The sequence below is a fragment of the Odontesthes bonariensis genome, chromosome 15 (genome assembly GCF_027942865.1).
Source record: "Odontesthes bonariensis isolate fOdoBon6 chromosome 15, fOdoBon6.hap1, whole genome shotgun sequence".
NCBI lineage: Eukaryota > Metazoa > Chordata > Actinopteri > Atheriniformes > Atherinopsidae > Odontesthes > Odontesthes bonariensis.
In genome coordinates this window covers 23314201-23337303 of record NC_134520.1, presented here as the reverse complement: position 1 = coordinate 23337303, position 23103 = coordinate 23314201, and the positions used below count along the sequence as shown (strand labels likewise).

Here is a 23103-nt window from a genome sequence, read left to right as displayed (position 1 = left end):
ATTTTCATTTGGTTTAAAACGCACCACATGATGAAATATTCCCCCCTCCTTTCTTTTTTCCCCCTCTGAATCGTCTCTTGGGACGACAGTGTAGAGGGAATCAGGTAAAGACAAGAAGGTTGTTCTTCCGAGATAAATTCCCCTTGAGTCAATGAATTATGTAGGGCAGAGTTATTGTTGTGTTAGTGCTACAGCTGCTCCTTAACCTAAAACCCTCACTGTCCCCAGCTTGTTTCATCTTTAGTCAATGTTTATCTCAAGAAAATAGAATTTCTTCAAATCCGTATTAAAAAACAGATTCAAGTTTTCTAAGAAGATCAATGATGGCAAAAAAAAAAAAAAACAAGCTTAACTTTACATTCAGTCCAGTTCATGAGAAGGAATTCATTTTGGTGGAAAGTCTTCTTTCACTATTAATTCCTTGTGCAAAATACATTGTGCATCTTTCTAAAATTCCACCTTTCTGCACAGCTATAAGCACTTTTCCTTGACAATAATAAGCTCACTGGGGGTTTAAGGATTATTGCAAGACAGGACAAAAATTTGCTAAATGGATAATGGCGAACCAGAGCGCTTTGAGTATTTGTCATAATTATGAAGCGCAGGGCTGTAGAATGTTTAATCAGGTAGCAGCCCTGTATGCGTGTGTGTGATCTTTTATTAATCTGTTTGACCCCAGGTCGAGTGTGCTCACAGTGGGCTATTCTGGAGTGGCAGGAACCCAATGTATACATGGCACCTCCGCATTAATACACACAGACATGCTAAAATAACCCATTCTTCAGACTACATTTCTGCCTTTGACATACATATACTCTAATATATGAACATATACATGGTATTTCTTCCTGTCTCACACGGTACCCCTTCCCACACACACATCCTTACTCACACACACATGCAACCCCATCCACCCACAAAGAGCATTAGGAGGAAGGGGGGGGGGGGGGGGGGGGGGGGGGGGGGGGGGGGGGGGGGATAAATCAGCAGCTAATGAGGTCTGAAGAATGAGAGGCAGGTCCTTCAAGGCACTTCCATCGATGATGCACTCTACCATGCTATTGCAATCTGTTTTTCGGGTGTGCTCTTGTGTTGCTAGAGTATGTGTGAGCTTGCATGTAACTTGCATGTAACTGCTCGTCCTGACCTCTAGTTGACATGTTGTGGGGCAAAAACAAGACCAAGAGGAGGGCAGGAACAGAGAGAGGTGTGTTGCCTGTGACAACGGAGCCTCCAAACAAACATGACATGTGCTTTTTCCTGCTGCCACTCAGCTGTCTGTCCCCCTCTCAGACTCCTGAACCAGCTCTCACCGTCAGAGAACCGTTAATATAACCTTACATAAGCTAACCCAGCACAGTGTGCTTTAAGCGTTAACATGCTGACATCCTACGCAGGTCAACAAGGGAAAGAAAAAAAAAGAAAACGTATTTCTATCAGTCCACCTGGGAAAGAAATGAAGTGAAAAGCAAGTACATTATTTCGGAAGATTGGGAAAATGTGGGTAGAAGTTTGGTCTATAGGCCTATATGTTCTGAAAGTTTCCATTTCACTGCCTAATTCACTAATAAAATACTAGAGAATTGACTATAGCCACCATTCAACTTCAAAATGAGCACTTGCTTTCAAATCTTCCCGAAAACGAGAACAAAAATTGTGAATTGGAAGTGATTGTCTATGTCTGCCAACTGCAGATGGAAACAAGCTTAGAGTCAAATATGGTAAATACAATTTTTCTCTTCAGGTTAAATGTTTTTAGTTTCTGCAAAGTAGGAAAAGCTAAATAAATATTTTGTCTTGTTTGCTTTAAAGCTAGTCAGATAGTTACAGAAAAATGTTCACAATTTATGTCCATTCTGGTTCATGCAAAAGGAACCTGCACTGAGTACTTTCATATATTCCCATTTAAAAAAAACAAAAATTACTTTTTTTTTATTCTGGCTCATATCCTGCCAGCCCAATAGGTTTCAAATTAAAGTAATGTCTAGAGCTACTTGCTTAACATGTCTAGGATTTTCAATTTCATTAGAGAAAACAGAGACAACGGAGCTCATAATTAAGATACAGCCCAGCTACTTATGCATGGATCATCTCTTTTAAACTAAAGTATAGACAGATATTTTCAGTAGCAAACCACATGCTGGTTAATAATCGATTTAGGGACGTCAGTGTTTCTTTCAATTCTAGTTTGATTACTTTTTCTGAAACATGACAAGGTGAGCCGTGATCATAGCCAAAACATATGAGGTGTTACCATGGTTTCCCTGAAAGATTGTTTGCATGTCTGCAGTATACCCACATGGAGAGGAGTTTCATGAATTTATGCGAGGAAGTAAGGGGGGGGGGGATTATAGAGAATTAGTACCCAATGTCTCTGTCAAGCTAATTAGGAGAAAAATAAGGCAAAAGACAGCATTTTAATTGCTAATTACCACCAGTGCCTCCTTTGAAAAAATAATGAATCAGGGCTTCCAAAAAGAACAAGCACAAATGACAATAGCTTGATATCATGTCCCAGTTGCAAAAACCAGTGGGCAAGTGACAAAAAGATACTCAGGTTAAAAAGACATTTGTCTTAATTTAGCTGAAAATTAAATCAAATAAGTTGCTTACATTTACTGATCAAGCAAAGGCAGGATGTGGGATTAAGAGGGAGAGGATAGCTAAGTGGGGAATAAAAAGAAACAAACAAAAAATAAACAACTGATCAATGATTCCCAGACAGTGTCAGGATGGAGTATAAAATGCACTAAGCACTCTCTTCTCCGCCTTCAGTGCCCACCCCCTCCCCCAAGCCCCCTCCTCTTCCTCTCCATCTCATCCTTCAGTCACTGAGGGACTAATTATCAACTTTTTTTTACACATAAAACAGCCACAGTTCGTTGCAGTGCCGCGTCCGAATACTCAAATGGAAACCCCGAGGTCCCACAGAATACATTGTTTCATTTGACGGCCGATCATGCTGAAGCCAGCGACCTAATGCAAAAGCACACACACACTTTCACAGAACCCCTGAAATCTCAACTGTGCTTTTTAATTAGACTAGATCTGCTCTGTGCTGTGCATGTATGTCTCTGCATGTGCTTTTACACACTTTCACGACCCTTACAATCAACCAGCTCCAGGGACACAGACACACACACACAGCATTTAGAGACATTGCACATTCACTCAGGCAAATACTTGCTATATTATTCCACTTTCTAATCTCAGAGATGCCTCAGAGTGGACAATGTGGTGTGGAAAAAAGAAATTCATAAGCTGATGTCAAAGTTCATCATCCTTTGCAAAACCAAACTTGTGCCATTATGTTTATGATTTGATCATAATATGTTTAATAGAGATAGCCTGGTGATACATCCTAGATGTGTATAATCTGATGCTCACCTTTATAGGGCCAACATTTGATAAATTATGTCAAAAATGGAAATTCAAACACATAGTTTACACAAAAAGTCCTGCTTTTATTAAAAGTTTAGTTTTATTTTAATCACTTAAAAAGGAGGATTAAAAAGTTAGGAAGTCGTAATCCTGAAAAAAAAGAACTTCTCCACATTTCTATTCATGCCATTTTCTCACCAAACTATCATCCATTTCAAATCCTGCCCTCTTTACAGAAGACACTGCTATAGGGCCAACAACCAATCCATGCCAAAATAACCCCATAGTCTCATATTATACTTTTACCAGCCCAATCAATAATCCTCTCAGTCACATGCAACCGATACACACTCTGCCTTTCAAACTTCACATGTGTTTTCTGCTGGGTACAGAAACAACACATAAAATTCCTGAGTCATAAACAGTTATTGAGCCGCTGTCAGTAAACTTGGCCGATTAAACGTGAGTGGAAAATAAACTGGTTACTTCCTGCTTGCATGAGTATTCGGGGCTTGGCTCTGCCAATAGGAGAGTTTCACGGACATTTATATGAGCCTATCAAAGGTGAATCACCATTTACTACAGCAGCGGTGTTTCAAAGTGCAAGGAGTTGAACCTGTATCCCAGCTAAGTCCTCTTTATTGCACCCTACTGGACTGTTATCAAGACAACATTGTCCACAGCTACTTGATTCATTATCAGCTTGACTCCAATCAGGGATGGGGGCGTTGGTAGAAGAGAACCCAATGACTTATAACTGATAGAATCAAGTGAGGACTAAGGACTTCCTACAATAGTTGTGTACTGCTTGACTGGGAGAAGGTGTGTGTCTGTTAGAAAATAATAAGAGAGAGCAGCAGGGGCAATCAAAGCAAATAAGGGCCATAGGGCAAGGATCAATGGCCTCATGGTTAACGGTACACTCTTTAGCAGGCTTTTATCTGAGTTATGTTCCAATGCCTTGATACATATGCTACACATTGTATTGGTGAAAATGAATGTTTTTTACTACCTATACTCTCACACGATCATAAAGTCATGAACCACACCATACAAACCAACGTATTGCAGTTATGCAGGCACACTTACCTGAACTCACATCAATACTCCACTGACAACATTTCATGTGGAAGTGTTTTTTTCTTTCTTTTTCCTGTCTACAGGAGGTTCTGCTTCCCCATTAGAGCATTACAGTCCTCATCTATCTGTGCTCACCAGAAAACAAGATTCCTTGCTCCCTGGAGCTCCCAGCTTCCCTGTTTTCCTGTAAGTCCCATTTGGGGAATTCCCTTTCTCTGATACTATGCCTTCACGTTAGAGGCAAGGAAGAAAAAAAAAAGCTGGTAAACTGAAGTTATATGCTCCTTAACACTTAATGGGGGATCTCTGAGAATTGATACACCAAAGGCTAACACGATAACAAGTAACACAACTATCCTATCAAAGGATACATGAGAGGGATCTGTGAGTTCAAAATAATGTGTCTATTGTCAGTTTTAGCAGCTAAATTATACCTTGAAGTACAAGCTGGAGTACATAGGGGGGTTAGGATTGGGGTATCATGATACTGGATGTTTGCCAGCATCCAATACTCTGATATACTCCAGTCATTTTGCACATATTTTTCACATATTTTTCCTTATAGCAGAGTACATCACATTTCTCACTTTACTTTAACTAGCATATTATTATACCAGTTCTCATGGTGATAGCTCCCAAAAACTGTATTTCAGTATACATATGAAACGTGCAATATAATTTAATGTAACATTTTGAAATAAAACTGTAAAGCAGGGATGCATGGCACTACATTTGGCAATGTCCTGTCTGCTGCTATTGGATTTTAGGGCTTTCTAATGATGTGATCAATATCACCAATATAAATAGCATTTTGAACAGCAGAAAAGTTGGCCTCCATGGTAATGATTGTTGTGCAATAATAAGTAGACACACAGTTTACACAGTATAGTACACAGCTCCCCCTAAGAGGACTCTGGGGTAAAAAGTATACAAAATTTGGTTGAAAATAGTTCAACTCCTGCTTTCTTTCTCATCTAGTCATATGTGAAGGTGGTGTGTTTTTCAGATTGCCAGTTTCTGTTAGTTAACTACATTCGCAAACACAGTCCTTGTTTCTGAAGGGGTAAATGTGTGTAGGTTAGAGCTTTAGGAATCAAGCTTTTGCTTGATTATCCAACCTGCCCACCACCTGGAGCACACTGCTTCCCTTAGGCCATGGTTATGTAGGGCTTAGGTCGGGGTTAACAATGAAACGCCTCATCCACTGTCTTAAAACATGATTCCTGACAAGACCACTTGTCAGTTTATTTTGTATATAATCAAGTGAAATTATGTCAGGAAGTATCCTTGGCTCTCCTAAATCATTTAACAAAGGATCATTAAGCTCTGAACAGTGGTCTTTTATCTTTAACAGTGACTTTTTTATCACTCACATACAGTTACACACTCTAGCTACATGCCCTCAAGCTAGCATAGGGCCCAATGTCCAGAGGCCAAATATCCTCTTTGCGAGCTATGCATAATAACAAGGATCTCCCAGCTCCTGGAAACAGGCCATCAATAGGGATGGCCTGTTGTCAGCATGTCAGAATAAAGCATTAAGGCTCAATTTGCCCGACAACCCATCAAACCCTCTCTTTAGCTTCTTAAGGGACCAAATGCAATGCAGCTATGAAAGAGAATTATGCAGGTACAGTCCAGTTGGGGATACATTAAGTCAGATTTGAGCCCCCGCCAACGACATAGCTGCTCTTGTTAAGCTAAACAGGTCGTGGCATAGCGGTTGGTTGAGTTCTGTCGCCCAAGGATGGGTCAGCGGGCTCAGTTAGGTGGTGGAGAGAGATCGAGAGACATTGAGGGGAAAAATGTGCCTTAGGTCTGATAAAATAAACAAGAGAAATGGTGCTCGGAGCAGGAAGGATCCAAGCCTCTCTCATTGCCTATGCTGGCTGGGAGGTGCAGGGGATTTATCTTGAGGTGAAGGGAAAAGCAAATTTACACCCTGAATTCGTTGTCCTGTCTGAGGTTGCTTTAGTGAGGGCTTCAACAGAGGGGTACACGGCCAGGGAGGTTAATATCAGTGGGAATAAATATAAAGAGAAAGTTAAGACTTATTGACATGATGTGTGTTTGTAGTTTTTATAATAAATTTTTCATTAGATGGTGTCAATTTATCTTAATGATATTGAGGAACTTCTCTTAAAGGTGCAATAACTTGATTATTGCATGTTGTCATTTAGTTCAATCAGCTATGATGAATCTGTTAAGTTAAAACAAATATTGCTAGATTTATAAATAATGAAAAATAAACCTTATTTGCATTTCTGACATCCTGAGATAAAAAAAAAAAAAAAAAATCATATTGCTGGGAAAAAAAATTCTATTGTCTCAGCATTATGAAAATCCATTTGCCAGAGGGATACTGAAAGACTTGAATCAGCAATGAACCCTGCTTAGCCCTCTGTGGTCCCTCCAGTCCTCCCCACCTCTGCTTTATATTGCCCCCTGCTTTAGCCCCCCTAGAGGTGAAACGAAAAGCCTTTCAATGAGCCAGCCTCAGTCTTAATGGCACACCCACATGTCTCTGCTCACCCACCTTCTGATTGCTGTCTGGACAGAGCCGTTCCACTAAAATTCCACCCACTCAAACAGCTCTCAGTCATGTATGTAGCTAATGACACAAACACTTGACTGACAGGTTCAAATCTTATGATGAGCATGAAGTCAAGATGAAAACTCACTGTCTTTGGTGAAATCTGTGGAAATTATCTATGGAGCATTGGAATTCTAAAATAATCAAATTCCCATGAATTAGAAATTATTACTGATACCTGTGAGGTGACTCTTCAGGTTCCCTGTGACTTTACCTTGTATTTCATTTGTACCTGTCAGTAACAGTTCAACCAGGCACAGATTGTAATGTGTGTGTGTGTTTTTCCTGTCCCAGTCTGTCTGTATCAATGCATGCATGCAAACCTTGTTTACATTCAGCGCACTTTTGCACCCGTTGGCTAATTACACACAGGGTTTGTTTGGTGGTGCTGAGAAGGTGCGTGTGTGTGTGTGTGTCTGAGGGGGGGGGCATGTCAAACCTTTCTTGTTTATGATAAAGTGACAGAAAATCATTGGGGGGTCAAGTACCCCCCCTCCAGCCCTCCACTGCCCTGAAAACTCCTGCAGCAGCACAGAAGGTGCGTAGTGTGGGAAGCCTCCCCTTTAATGAGACCATTAAAGGGCCCATGTCCCCGTCAATAGATTTCTCTCATTCTTTCTCTGACAAATTTGAATTAATAATTCAGTGCCAAGCGCCCGGGGATGTATATTTTCAGCATGAAGGACAGTTAATCCATAGTGTCAGTTTCTTCCCTCTCTGTCTTTTGCTTCTTCTCTGACTCATTTTACATCTACCCTCTACTCTCCCTCTTCTTTTGCTTGGTTCTCATTTGATGATGGGAACCAGCAGGTAGAGTGCTGACTAAAGAAGCACTGTGCTATACATATTCCATCCCTTCTTTTTTCCTTGCCTCTTCTCTTGGGAACCCCCACCCTCCCTCTAGTACAGTTTACTACACTCCTAACTCCACTAAAAGTGCAAATAAAAGTTTAATTTATTCCTAAGTGTGGAATGACAGTAGGCCTCCTCCTCATATCTAATGTTAGGTGACATGTTTGCACATAGTCTGTCAAAGCAGGCTTTTATTTTGTGGAGTTGATATTCACTGCTTGTTACTACTGTGCCAAATATTGGGACATTCAAATGCATGATTCAGGGCATTCCGAGGAAATTATAAAATTTACAAAAATAAAAACTGGTCTGTGGTTGTGGGAGTATTTTTGGGTCCTTCACATGCTGTGGTTTCAGAATTAACCAGAATTATTGGAAGAACTCTAAGAAACACAATAGGGCTGTTTCGCCATTGGCAATTAAGTTGCTCATTACATTTTGGCACAGTGTCTAACTGTAAGAGGAAAATTCCAAAAACAACATAAAGTAAGGTAAAAAACAAGAAAAGATACTTACAATTTACTTCCTAAAATGTTTGTGGGATTGTATCTTGTCCAAGAAACACCCTACCTCCACTTGCAAACCACATTATTCATATGGAAAGATTAGCAGTGCAGTTGGTGTCAACTAAGCGGCTCTTCCTCAAATTTGTCCTGCCCTACATAACTAGATATCCTAAATCTCGTGAAGCAAATACTTATATTATATTTATATCTGTAGTTCTAAGACTATTTATAGGGTTGCTGACTTTTCTGCCCATGTGTCATACAAAAACCTCTCAGCACTGTATACATTTTAAGACCTCCAGTGTGATGTCAACAGGAGCTCTGAATATCAGTGCCAGGTGGCACCAAAGTACAACCTCATGCTCTAAAGCAGTTTGCACAGGCCAAGGGTTGACATAACAAATGTCTAGCATTGCCCAGCGATATTCTTTTATGTTGTATAGCATTATTTTGTGACGACATGTATGTGTAAACCATGGGTTCTTATATGTATGACAGGAGGGTTGAAAAATCAATGCTTACGTTGCTCTCCTTGTAATCTTCTCTTTCAAAACTACAATGTCATTTTTTCCTTGTTTTAAAGAAAGGCAAGGAATTACTTCTCTCAGCGTGTGTCTCTTGTGTTTAACACAGCGGACTCACAGAGCTTTGTTGCTTAAAATATCCTTCAGGACAAGAATAAAGAGACAAGAAAGGAGCTGTGATAGTTCAGGAGTGAGGGAGGAGGGTCACAGGTGGGTGGGGGAGAGAGACAGAGAGAAAGGGAGGGAGAACAAGAGGCAGCAACTGTTGGATCATCTGTGCTTTCAAACATTTAATCACTGTCTCTGGTTTCACACACACACACACACCACAGCATGCACACACTCATCACCTTAAAGCTCTGCTGTTTTCTCCCCTGCCAGAGGTATCTTGTAACCACATTGTCCAAAGGCACACATGCATACACACAGGAGCTCAAAGAGCAAAGGGTGTATAATCTTATAGCAGCCACCTGACCACCAGATAGCTTTCCATAGTTTAAGCACATGCCTCTGGACTATACATAATCACACGGGGACACAATGACTGACAATCCACATACCAGGCAGTGCTGTCATTCCAGTGAGCTCCATTTGTAATATCAGACTGGTAGATTGATGCAGAGGATTATTTTTACTTCCAGTCCAGTCAGCATTTTTTTCAAAGCCCAAGTTGCACACTTGCAGCGTTAAAGTCAGCCAGAAGTCATTAACAGATTAATTAATTTAAGTTAATTATAAACTGATTTCAACATTTCTAAACTACAAAGTGATGAGTCTCAGTCTTTCACATTTTGTGTAAAGTAATGATCTTCTAATGAGTAACACTAATGACAGATTGTTAGGTACAGCAGTCATAAATGTCTCTCCATAAAGTTTTGTCTGAAATGTCAGTTGCAGCAGTAATACTGTAGCTCCCACTGAGACTGAGTGAAGAGCTTTTACAGATTCACAAATGATTCACAAGGCTGCTGTGTAAAGCAGGGGTCCAACTGATTGCATTATTTTTCAGTGAACATTTGACCTGCAATATGCAGGAAGAATGTAGAGCCACGGAACCATACTCTAGAGCATATACTCCGTGTATTTTCATGTTACATTTATACTGCAGAGTATAAATATAACCATTAAAGGGTGGTGGGGAGAGCTCCATAGGTTTTTTTTTAAAGTATGTTGTTGTTTGTATGTAATATTCCTCATTCATGATCTTTAAATCACAGCATAGTTGTATAACTACTTGTGAGTGAAACAACGATGTTTCCTATAAAGCCCAATAAATAAGTGAATAAACTACACAGGCAAGAACTGCGTAATATTTTGTATAGAAATCAGTCTAATCAGAGTGGGATTTTCTAGGGTGCACAAATCTATGCACAATTTGTTATCTAAATGTGTTTTCCTTGACTAATATGGGCCTATTCTCTGTAGGGCCCCAGATAACCTAGGCCTGTCCTTCTTACCCCAAACAGACATGCCTTAGTCTTTAATTGGAGAGGAGCAGCAGATCTGCAAGCACAGCGTTGGGACCAGAGCCACTGAGAATGCATTAGTATTAGCATTGCAGTAGACCAGCATGTACATAATGATAACCTCAAGCTCTGCCCACTGGGACCATCTCCTGCTACCAAATGCACATCAGTACACGCTCATTTTCACCATCTTCTCTTATACACGCAGTCACGTAAACAAGCAAGTGTACAGCCCCAGCAGTGGGCAGCCCGGCGATCAGAAGAGGGGGAAAAAAAAATCAGTTGCCGTCGTTCGACTGAAAAGTGTGTGTAATGAACTTGAGTTCCATTGATCGGGACTGAGAGTACAGAACCGGGGGCTGTTTGTCCCAGAGGGGTTGCCTTACTGCTGCTCGGTAGCCCCTCATAAATGTTTGAGAGGCCTGAGCTGCTCTGGATCCACCCTACCTGAGTTTAAATTCTCCGTTACAACACACACATCCAGGTTGATGTTTATGATGGATGGATGGCTGGTCGGTGCTAGTGGTTGAGGGGATCGATAGGTATTTTAACTTGATGACATTTAGGTGGTGTACTGAACTTGCGTGTTTTTGTGTCAGAGAACTAGGTGTTCAGAGAGTTTAGAAAAATGTGCAGTTGCTGCAAATTTAGGATTACAGACTCTCTAGTCTGTACGTTCTAATTTTAAGTCTCTGTTGTGACTCAGAGACCCAAATTTCCAAGGATGTGCTAATTTGTTCGGCATCTTATACCTTTCTATATTATATACTTAAAGTCCTCAGCTGGCTAGGGAAAGCCCACAAATGCTATACATATGATTGGTGACACCTCAGAAACTCTTAGAAAACACCTGATGTACGAGACGAACCATCGGTGCCTCCTTTTGACTACTAAGTGCCAGCTGGTGGGAGGTCCTCTGCGTTATGCAGCTGGTAATAAAAGTTGAACATTGATTTTCTGTAGCAGCTTGTAACTGTTAATGTTGAGACATCAATAGCCAAAGCAAAGCGCTGGGGCCTTAATAGGAGACCGAGAACGTGGAGGTCGTGAGCGGAGGCTGACTCTAAATCACAGAATCTATCCTTGCCGATCGATAGGACAGTAACTGCAAGTGTCCCTCTGCTTTCCTAATGTTTTATAATAAACTGACAGCCTGTAATAAGACCAAGGGAGAGCGAGAATGAGTGGAAGGGAGGAGGGAGAGATGGAGGGCAACAGTTTCTCCATAGCTACCCTGCCTTTAAATCATCCCACATGGGAGTGGAGAGAGGAGGAAAAGGGGTTGACAAGGGTTTGAAAAAAAAAAAAAAAAACTTTCACATGAGCATTTGTCTATTTGTGCTCACTGGCAGTGGAGTTAATGAGTGTATTGATGGAGGGGAAGTTTAGGGGATATATCCTGTACTGCTTCAGCAGAGCAGTGAGTTAAAGTGTATTAAAACCTGCTGCCAGCATGCAGCAGTCATCATATTCAGTCAGAGCTGAAGGCTGGGCTGCACATGTTATGACTCTAACTCGGTGTTGAATTTCACAAAGAGATTATCTTGCAACAGTGCAAGTAAATGGTGAGAAAAGTACAATTATTGCCCTGCAGAAGCACTCAGTGGTATTGAAATCACTGCTTTAGATTTATTTTAACTTGTGTGCTGCTCATTTTGTAAAATATATACAAAAGACAGTCATTCTTTTCACACCGAGATCCCGACCTTCATGGAGACCATTTTTACACATCAAATGCAGTCGCTCTCATGATTACAAAAGAGGTTGCATTTTCTATAAATGTAATTATAGGGTTTGTTTGCCTGGATATACACGTGTCCCATCGGGCCCGACAGAAATATACCGTAAGTGTTCATGAGACTGCAATCCCTCCTCTGGACACTGGGTTTCTTTTTGTGTCTGGACAACAAATATAGGTTCCTTTAAATGTATTAAATCTATTCACTGTCTAGTTAAAAAAGGACATGTGCAGCAGCGTAGAATGTCACGATAGTTGAATGGGGCTGAAATAATAAGGATTCTGGAGATGCTCTCATTGAGCTCAAAACTTTACCAAAAGTTTTCAGACATAGAGACCTAACATAGGAGGGATATAGGAAAGTATAGGAGCCACGTTTTCCTTCCTCTGTTCTTTTCTGTGATACCAATTCTGTCATGCTACTGATGATGTTTTCATTCTTGTTGCAATATGTTAATAGTTATCACTCTTCAGTAAAACAAAAATGCCAGGGATGGTAGGTGGTGTTATACGCCCCTTGGCCTATTCTATTTTTAGTTTAAATTGATCTCTTAGCCTTTAAGCAGGAGATTGCTTGTTCAAATCTCTCTTTTCCACCGTTTTTTTTTTTCTATAAAGTACATGGTTGGGCTCAGATGTTCAAAAATGCATGGTTACAGTTAAAAAAAGTTATACATGGTCATGGAGTATGCACTTTGATATTCATTAGTCACAGTTCCCATCATGTGACACGGCGCTAACCACCATAGACAACTGCCTACCAAAATGATAGTGATAATAGTGTTATGGAAAAGCTGCATAACATGTAAATTATGAGGATCATTTGATGATAATCTGGTGAAAGACAAAATCTATTCAAAATCAGAATGCATGCAAGCGAGACGTGAGACTAACACTAAAAAGGGGAGTGAGAAGCAAGACGCAGCGATCCTCAATATGCTTTTTCCACCACCAGAACTCACTGCAACTGCTGCTTAATGACGACAGCCCGGAGTATTGCCAGGTAATAGCGGCAGGCTGTAGACCTGGAGCTTTTATAGCTTGATAAAGTCTGAAAGCCTTTTCGACAGCCTCATTATGTGGAATTCCCTACAAAGTGACTCTCTGCATCAGGAGCTGACTGCTCACCATGTTAGATTTCTTAAGCTACATTTGACAGAAAACAGACAGGCGGATTAGGTTCATTACTTCAGGGCACACTACCACCTACTCCTGATGAGATGAAAGAAAATGAAAGAGAAGTCGGGACACTCACACATGATGAGCTGGATTTGGCTCCATCAGGATTGAAGTTTGAACAACTTTTTTTTTCATTTTTTCGAGTGTTTGTTTCCTGCATCAGAATGATGCATGAAGTAAACAGAGTGATGGTAAAAAGATTTGTTTGAAAGATAGATGTGGGTCCAATCTTTTTTAATCATCATGTGTTTGCTCAGTACTTCAGTGAGTTTCAAAACAGAAAAAGCACTAGAAGCAGCCATTTGGTGCATGGATTACATTTTATGAACCTTATACACAAGTTTACAGTTTGAGGTTCTTGCAATCACCCCTTCAGTGTTTTTCATTAAAGCTGTTATTGTACCAATCCACTCACTCCAATTTGTGGCTCTGTGTCTATGCGCACACATTGTGAAACGTGATTTGCGCTGTATGTCTCACACATGTGCTATGCAGAGACTGTCATCCTCCACAAAACGTGCCCATATGGCAGTGGTTCATGCAGGCAAATAATTATATTCAAAGAATGTGCAACTTCTAGTATGTGTGGGAACAACTGAATGTGAAATGTAAAATGGCATCCATGATGGTACCGCTACATTGTAAAAGGACTGTTTTTTAGTCCTAACCCTAATTGTTTTCTAAATCAACCCAACTAATTTAGATCACTTTAACCTTCTCCACAGGTTTAAAAACTTAACTATTTGGTTTGGTTTTTGGAAAAGAATCTTTGACTTATAACACAATATTGAAAGGCAATCAAATGATACTTATTGTGCTGCAATGTTAAGGGTTGCCTCACAAATTAGTGATATTTGAAATGCTATTTGACATATAATAAAGTGCCAGTTAGGGACTTATACTGAATGCAAAAATACAGCACACATGCACTGTAAGACTTTGTAAGAGATGTGCAACATCTTCAAGTTCTTACAAGTCATGTCAGACTGAAAATAACTCCAAACTTCAGTCTTAACAATTTATAGTCTAATACTATACTTGGAATGTGAGTCCCCGGAGTGAACAAATATTTATCACCTCAACATAGTAAACACATTGTACATAAAGAACTAAATTGTAAATAATCAAATATTTCTCATAATAAAAGCCTTGAGAAATGTTGTGCAATTTTTTTTTCTTTTTACACCTGTACTTTCTTTTTTTTTTATGTAATTAATTTGTGTATTTGTTTTATGGCTGTTATGTGTACCTACAGTGAAGGTTAAACAGATTAAACTACATTTTGTCTGTTATTTTCAGCTGTTTTCTGAACAAACACACACTTTGCTTGCTTATCTTGAGATTTTCTAGTCCCTTTTTGGAGCAATGAAAGGCTGTTACACTTCATGTTAGGTCAAGGTTTCCCACAGACCAGCGACTAACAACTCACACACACATTCACCATTCTTCATTTGTGTATTGATTGGGTCAAAGGTACACATGAGACTCCATTTTGTTGACTTGCATACCAGCCGAAAGCTTGGCTCACACAAAGAAAAAGAAAAAAAAATCCTTATTATGTTGCTGTGTCCCTATTAAATTGTCAAATGTTACAACTTAATTAAATACAGGTTATATGCTCCATTATTTGACCCATACATTGGTCTCTATGAGCATCAGTATTGAACCAACATTACCTCAATCCCCAACCGTATTCTAAATGATTTAGTTCGTTTCAGGAAATGAATATTTGCCGGGCTTATTGGTGGTGCATGAGTGTGTGCATGTTCACTAGCCAGGGATCAGGGCATTGATTGTGAGCAGCCTCAGGTCTTTCTTAATTAGGGTGTACCTGCCTGGGAATTACATTTTTTGTAATTTGGTGAAAGAAAGACAGAAAGAAAGAACGAAAGAAAGAAAGAAAAAAAGAGAAGAAAAGGAGTCTGTTTGATCTAGATGAATCAGGTTTGCTGTGTTATTGTTGTCAGCAGATTGGTGTCTGACCTCAAAGTGCTAAAAAAGAAGGAAAAAAAAAATCTGCATTCCGCACAGGCTGCCTTAATCATGGTAATGATAAATGTGTCATACTACTGGTCTCAAGGCGTGGGGAGTTTTTTTCTTTATGAAAAGGAGAGTTAAAGAAATTAAAAATGATGGGGAAGTCTCCAAAATGTTGTGGTGACATGATTTAGATTTCTACAAAACGAAACTTGTTTAAGGAACTGACTTCTATCAATTATCATATAAGCGTGATCATAGCTTTTTCCAAGATTTATTCAATGAGTATGGAGAAATAGCTCCAACCAAATAGTTAAGCACATTTTAAGTTTCAACACAAGTTTCAGTGATTGTTGGGAAGACCTTTTAGGGCAAGGTGTGAGGAGGAACAGTTGAGGTATGAGGAAAAAAGATGAACGGAGGGTTAAGATGAATGAGGACGAGTGGAGGTGGTGATAGAGCTGTGATAGATCAAGGTGTACAAAGATGAATGTGGACAAAAATGGAGTGAAAGGGCAGAGCAATAAGACAAGAGACAATGTGCAGGGTAAGATGGGTGAAGAGGGATAGAGGGTAGGAGGGAGGGGATTGATAGGTGGATGTCTTTAAAGTCCAACCTCAGAGACTGATTAATCACTTGACAGCTAGCTAATGGTGAAGTTGAGGCAGCTCTTGAATCCCATTTCCCCCCTTCTTTTTTTTCCCTTTAGGATTTGACTGCATTGGTCATTTCTGATCTTACTATACAAAACACACTCTAACACTTTCTAACAGCTAGCTTTTGTCTTCAGTAGAAAAGGGTTGCAACTGGTATCCAGTTCCAGCCAGCATTAATGGAAACATTAAACTGAAATGTTTTTCCCTTTTTGATGAAATGCTAAGACAAGAAGGCTTTACAATCCTGTCTTGAACTTCTGCAACCCTGTCATCTTAGCCACACTTTCTTCCCGTTGGCACATTTGCAACATCACATGTATCCCTGTAGAAAAAAAAAGAAATATAAAAAAAAACAACAGACTGAAGACGAGCTCACCTACAGTACTGTAAAGCATAAACTTAACGTGTAAAACTAAGCATCTAAAGCCACCTAAGGGGATACATTTAAATCTAACTTAAGAAAACTACTTGTGAGACTAGTGAGATAAACCTACATTGTGAAATAATCAAACACAATTTAAAATTTTCCATACTCCATCCACTTTTTATTGGCTTTGTTCTTGCAAAAGAACAGCTTTTGAGGCCATGTCCACAATTGTGCTCTTTCCGCTGGGACCATTTACCACCCGGTGCTGGTCTGGCAGGTTCTCTGGCTCTCCTCTCCGCTGACAAGACCTGGCAGCACCTGTCTCACCCAATTACACCCGATGGGGTCTGACCCACTAAGCTGGGTTAACTGGTTGCTGGCTGAACACTCTCTGACCTCTGTCATCACATCTGTTTCATGGTAACTGTGATTCAGCAGTCATGCATGCTTTTTGGGGAGGGTTGATAAATACTTGAATTTTTACTTTTAGATTTAAAGAAGCATAGATCACATAACATTTTCTTTTAGGAATGACACTTTCCTGTTCTACTCCCAAAATAAAATATCTGTCTTCCATAACTTTAAACTTTGGAGCTTCATGGTACGAATTCAAATTTAACACAGCCAACAGTTAATTTAAGTGTCAGTTCCCTGAAGAATGAAAGAATAGAATCTTAAATCCACTTTCCTCAGCCGGACTTCAAACTTGTGACCTATTCCTCACCTCTAGTGATGCTCTATCACCTACTGCATGCAACTTGTCAGTCTTTCTGTTAGGCCTTTGAGCCTTTTAAAGGAAATCAAAGGCCTATTAACAGTGTCCTGACATTGAACGACTTGTAGTAATCCTTTAATGAACTTTGACCCAGGCTTTTCTTAAACTCTTGAGTGTGTGTTGCTCAGTGTCAAGAAATACAGTACAATCATTGCTCTAAGAACTATAAACACTTAAGAGATCAATGATCACAGAGTGATCATTTCCTCCTTGACAGAGGTTAAAAGCCCTCACTGAAGACAAGGAAAGAGTGACATGGTACAAAGAGAGATAGAATGAGATAAAGTAAGGCAATAAACTAAAATAAAGGATGTCTAATTCTGAAAACAAACACACACAGATCATGACAAGTGTCTCCTCACAGCTGGGCTGACATCTATATCCCTGTCTTTATCGACAACTGGCTTAACTAAAAGCTCCTCTGCCAGGGGTGGGGGGTGAGGAGGTGACTGATTGTCCACACACAAGAAAAGAGAAGGAGGGGGGTGCTGATAGAGGGAGGAACTCATGACATGAAAATAATCATGACACAAACAAAACAACAGGAAATCAGAGGGAAAGTAAAGGAGGCAGGGAGGATGACAGAAATACTGATAACACCACTACAGTACTTTCATGACTCAAAAGAGAAATATCTTCTTACATTATTGGTACTGGTACCACCATAAGGGATACAACTGTATTGCCTGACAGGAGCATCAATATTAAATGACTCTGTGAAACAATATATATTTTTTTCTATTATATTTTACATCAAATTAAAATATTTATTATTCACAAAGGATAAAAAATTGATATTTTATGTATATATAGATATATATACATGTGTGTGTGTGTGTGAATATATACATATAATTAAGGAGGATATCAACATATTCTTAAGTTTCTTAAACTTTAAAAATTCTTAAACTTTCATTTTTCTCTTTTGAAAAAACAAACAGGGGCTGGAATGATTAAACAAAGTTTAAAATGTATTAATATGTTCCTTCTCTTTGTTTTGGTTTGCCTTGGAATGATGAGACTGCTTTCCCTTAAAAATATACTTTTGACAATACAAAGTTGATCCCCCTGCAAAGAAAAAGACTCCTGCCTGTGCTTAAGTTTAGGCAACAAAAATACATCAAGATTTGAGGTAGTCCATAGAACGTGGTTTTGATTAGATATGAGTGAATACTTTATGTCCCATGTCAACTGTTATGTTCACTTAACCTTTAACAAAAACACCAGAGAACATTTTTTAGTGAGTTATTCACTCAATATAAATGTATATGTTAAATACATTCCCTTGATATTATTATACTAGAAAATGGACTGCTGTTGCATGATAACTGAAAGAAGCATGATCATAAAGATGGATGCAGCTCTTATATTGGGCTAATATGATAAATAGTTGCTATTTATTAGATCTTTTTTGATAAATCACAACGGCAATTGTGATAGGAGTGGAAAAGCAGTAAAGTTGTTTTTTTTTTCATAAAAAGCTCGCCTCATAAAGAAATCAGTATTCTCCAGGAGAATAAAGTTTCAGCTCAACCTTTCTGATTTCCATAAGTCCGAGTCTCTTCAGATATTAGCTTACATATATACATATAAAAACGAATGTATCCCACTTACTTAAATGTATGTTGATAATCTGTATAGTAAGAAAGTACAGTAAACAGCGGTTCATGGTATGAGTACATCGTTTATCTATTAGAGAGCACAGTGGCCATCATTAAAGATTAAATGAAGCTAATAAAGAGGCAGCATCTGATCTTGTAGTTCAATCATCAGTACATAGTTACTCCCATGCTTCATTTCACTACACTCCTTCTTAACTGGTTCTGCTTGGGGCACAGCTGGCTGTCTACACAGACACACAGATGCATGATTATACACCTGCTCTCCAACTGCTGTGCACATTATGCACATTCATTCCCTGGAGGAAATAGGTACGTATCTCAGGCCTCTTTCAGCCGATCACATGCACATCTCTGATCAGCTGTATATGATATTAGTCACATTACTTCTAAACCTCCTGGCTTTACTTTGCTCTAACCTATCTCCCTCTCTCATCCCCACCAACACCACCTCCTCTAACACTGATCATCTCAGCCAGATGTACGGCGCCTGTGTCTGTCTTCTTTTGCGGGAGGCCAGGGCAATGCCGGAGAACAGGCACTGCCGGGGGCGATACACATCCCTCAGGTGGGCCTTTCATTATGGATGATGCTTCTGCCAAATTATTTAGACCCTGAGCCCCAGAAACATCCCTTCTCCATATAAAAACGTGACAAAACAAACACAAGCATGCACACAGACATACACACTCCAATGTCCTACTGCATCTCCCTTTTCCTCTCGCTTTCCTTACAGATTTAATTTCCACAAGTATTCATTCTGCCTGCTCACATCTATGTGCATCTGCTGTTTATTTGTCCCCCTTTTATGTTCAGAGAAGATAAAGAAGGGACAAACTGACCCTTGTGAAATACACCTATCTGCAAGAAGGGACTTGAAGCTGAGGATGAGGAAAATAATCATCATAGATATGCCACGGTTTCTTTAAACTCCATGGATGGGCCAGATTGAGTGAAGCTACCTCTAAATGATTGGCTTCAGTGATGTGGGATGTTAAAAAGGTTTTGGTTGACTGTATGTGTGTGTTTTCCTGGGAGGCCATTTTTGGAGACTCATTAGGAAAGAGTCGGAGATGACAGTCCCCGGGCAATGTCTGACCTCGGCTGAGAGAGGAGAGAAGCAGCTTTGGGATAAGGACACACACATACAGGCATACGCACGCATTCACATCCCATCATTGTAACCCTTTGTCCCTTAACTCATTAAGCTACTTATTCCTCCACTTCTTCCTCCCCCAAATCCCTTGCTCTCTCCCTCCTCCTAGCCTCAATTCTCTCCCACCTGTCCATCTCAAGTACTTCAGGCAGGTACCTCCTACCAATTCCCAATTCCCATTCTCTTCCACTTCATCCTCTGCCTATCTCCTCCATCTCACACCTCCCTTCCACCCTTTTTCCTTCTTTGCTTTCCAAAACACAAAAGTGAAGTCAAAGAGGGGAAAAAAAAACCTGACCTCCCACCCTTCCAAAAAAAAATCTCCCATCTCCCTGTTCATCTTGTTCATATGTTTCTTTTTTTTCTAGCCAAACTCCCTGTTTGCAGTTTTCATTGATACTGAATTAAATTTCATCATACATCCAGCACTTATTATGAGCCATGGTTTCTAGTATTGTTGATCCAGGAACTAATACACATTCATCTCCTTTTGCAAGAAGTGTACACCACAAGAGAGCTGCAGGTAAATTCCAAAAATGCAAAATGTCAATAATACTTTACTTGTACGGTTCATACTGACCTCCCCTTTTAAGAGCAGATTATGAACCACAAAGTTGGCTGTGTAGCCAAAGATCGGGTGAGGGATTTCCACTGTGCCAGTGATACATTTATATTTATGAGATTGCTAAAACTTAAAGTAAAAAAAATGTCTGTGGTGAACATTTCAGGTAAAAGGATAAAATATAAAGATAAATTCATCCTTTATCCACAGGCCATATCGTTTTTATATAAAATGTTTATTAACTTTTTTTCAATGGCTGTGCAGGCACAAGCCATTAATTTCTTGACTAATTTTGTGACTGATTGGTCTTACATTTCCAAACATCAGGCACACTCACAATCAAGCATTAAAGCTGCAAGTCCATGTGAATCCTTCCTTAGAGCTGTTCTGATAAAACTTCCTTCCCTCTCTATAACCCTCTATAAGCATTTTCTTTTTCTGTTCTGTAATCTCATTCCTCCACGAAAAATCAGTAACAAAAGTAAAAAAAAAATTACTGCTATCGAAGCCATCCTTAAAAGATAACAGATGAAACAAGAAAACTCTTATATTACTGAACTAGACCTACTTGAGAAGAAAAGATCTACCCACCTCCACACACACACATTTTTTGAAACTCACCTAGGCTGAAGAGGACCAGAAACTTGAGGCAGACAAATTCCCGTTGGTCCAGCTGTAGGGAACGTAATCTGGTGACCAGCTCTTGGGCATGACTCAACAGATTGTTGAGGGTGGCACCCGCCTGTGAAGCAATCATTGCATAGTCCACCTGGAATAAGCAGGAAGAGAGTAGCATTAGGACATGGGCAACACGAATGAGAGTTTGACTTGGGTCGAAGCTGAGCTTGTGTTGAAAAATATAGCTATAATACAACACACACTACCAATTAACACTGACTTCTAGAATTCAACATTTAGATTGTACCAATTTATATGATAGCTAAATATGATTAGATTAAAACAAGTAACTCCTCTCCGAAATGGGACACTGGAAGCAGATTGTAGATTTTTTTTCTACTTGAAAAGTTTTTGTAATATAACTGTATTATAAATATGAAGAGAAAATATAGATATATCATTCAAACACATCTTTCTTACTTAAGTTGAAGTCATCCATTCCAACATGCATAAACACACACTACTTTTCAGATGCACTTTAGATTTGCAGCCGCAGCACATTTGTCTTGGAGGCAAGTCCTTAGCTGCCACTCAGAATAAGCAGGACCATATTAAATTTTTATATTTATTGACGATTCATTACCATAATTGACTGTGCAAGGGTTTCCAGGGCAAGGTAGACACTGGCGTGTGCAGTTCCTACAGCTCAGAGATGAAGAGAGTCCCTGCGAGCTTACATTTGCAATTAAAACCAGCCCCGGGGTTTGGAGTTTTTTTTATTGTGTAAATAGGATGACCAAAACCTTTTTTCCCATCATTTTCATCTGGCTGAAAAAGAGCATGGTCAAAGTAATTGTTGACAATGCAACGGGCTTCATCTTCTGCCTCGTCCTCCTCTTTGGCTTTTACTATGCGACTCGTAGTCCCAACTCCTTTGTCCCTCCCTCTTTCCTTCTTAACCCCTAGACATAAAGAATTATGACTCTGTGAAAAGCAGACACTGCCTGCCCCCCTTCCAAGGTGTCAATCAATTTACATAAAATCAACTGTGCATGAAATAAGTTCATTGAAGGATTGGATTGTTGATGGCAATGCCTTGGGTTATTACCTCCTTGCCTTAAGTAAAAAGAGAGGGGGAAAATGCTATAATGTCACTATAGCAGACTTAGCACTAACTCTGGCAGTGGTGACCTGTGTATCAATCAATCAATCAATCAATACTACTTTATTATCTCTCCTGGGGGGGACATAGAAGGTAAATATATGAATAAACCTTCAAATTTCAAACTATCATGAAAATGATGAACGGTTCTAGTTGAACATTACAAAATATATGGAAAGAGAGTTTAGTTGGCTGCTTAGAGTTCTCTGATGTGTTTTCAAGATGCAGATGGAAAATATGCCAAGTTTGAATGCAAAGCAGTGTGTGACTGTTGGAAGAATGTCTGCTTTTTTTTTTATATCTAATTTGAATTTCATGCAGCCCGCACTAGAAGTGTTATGCTCTCAAAACATCAGGATTTATAATGGCTGCTAAGCCGCGAGGCCTTGCTTAATCATTCAAGAGATCAGTGCAATCTTTGTCATTTTATGTTTGCATACATTTTTACAAGTTACACTTTGTGTTTGATCCTATGACAGGATAAAGAACAAGCACTCATGGCCATTTCTCTCTTATGTTGGTGATATGACAACATAGTAAAGAGAAGGCAGTAAAATATAAGAAAAAGATAGGAATTACCAAGTAAGAAATGACAAAGATAAGGACAAGAGAAAAAGAATAGCGAAAGGCAAATGACAGGTTGTAACAGTTAATTTACTGCTTCAAGAGATTTCTTTTCAAATGTCTGTATGAGAGTGTTGTATGACAGGCAACAGCAAAGAGCGGCTTGTTTCAAAGCAAAAGGGAACAGACATCTGTTCAAATGCTCCATATGAACAAAGCTCCTGTATTAAAGTCCCATTTTTCTTAAATAACTAACAGTTATGTTGGTTGCCACCACAATAGTTCTCAATTGAATTGATGATTTTTGTGGTGATGCACCTTACACTT

At 39.5% G+C, this 23103-nt stretch overlaps 1 protein-coding gene across 1 annotated transcript in view; it reads right to left on the bottom strand.

The window, feature by feature from the left end:
• nr5a2 (nuclear receptor subfamily 5, group A, member 2) overlaps positions 1 to 23103 on the bottom strand; it is a 64867-nt gene that overhangs the window by 865 nt on the left and 40899 nt on the right. The window contains exon 7 of the mRNA XM_075485569.1: positions 21054 to 21201. Within this exon, the coding sequence (XP_075341684.1) occupies positions 21054 to 21201 (148 nt within the window). The remainder of the gene's footprint in view (positions 1 to 21053; positions 21202 to 23103) is intronic.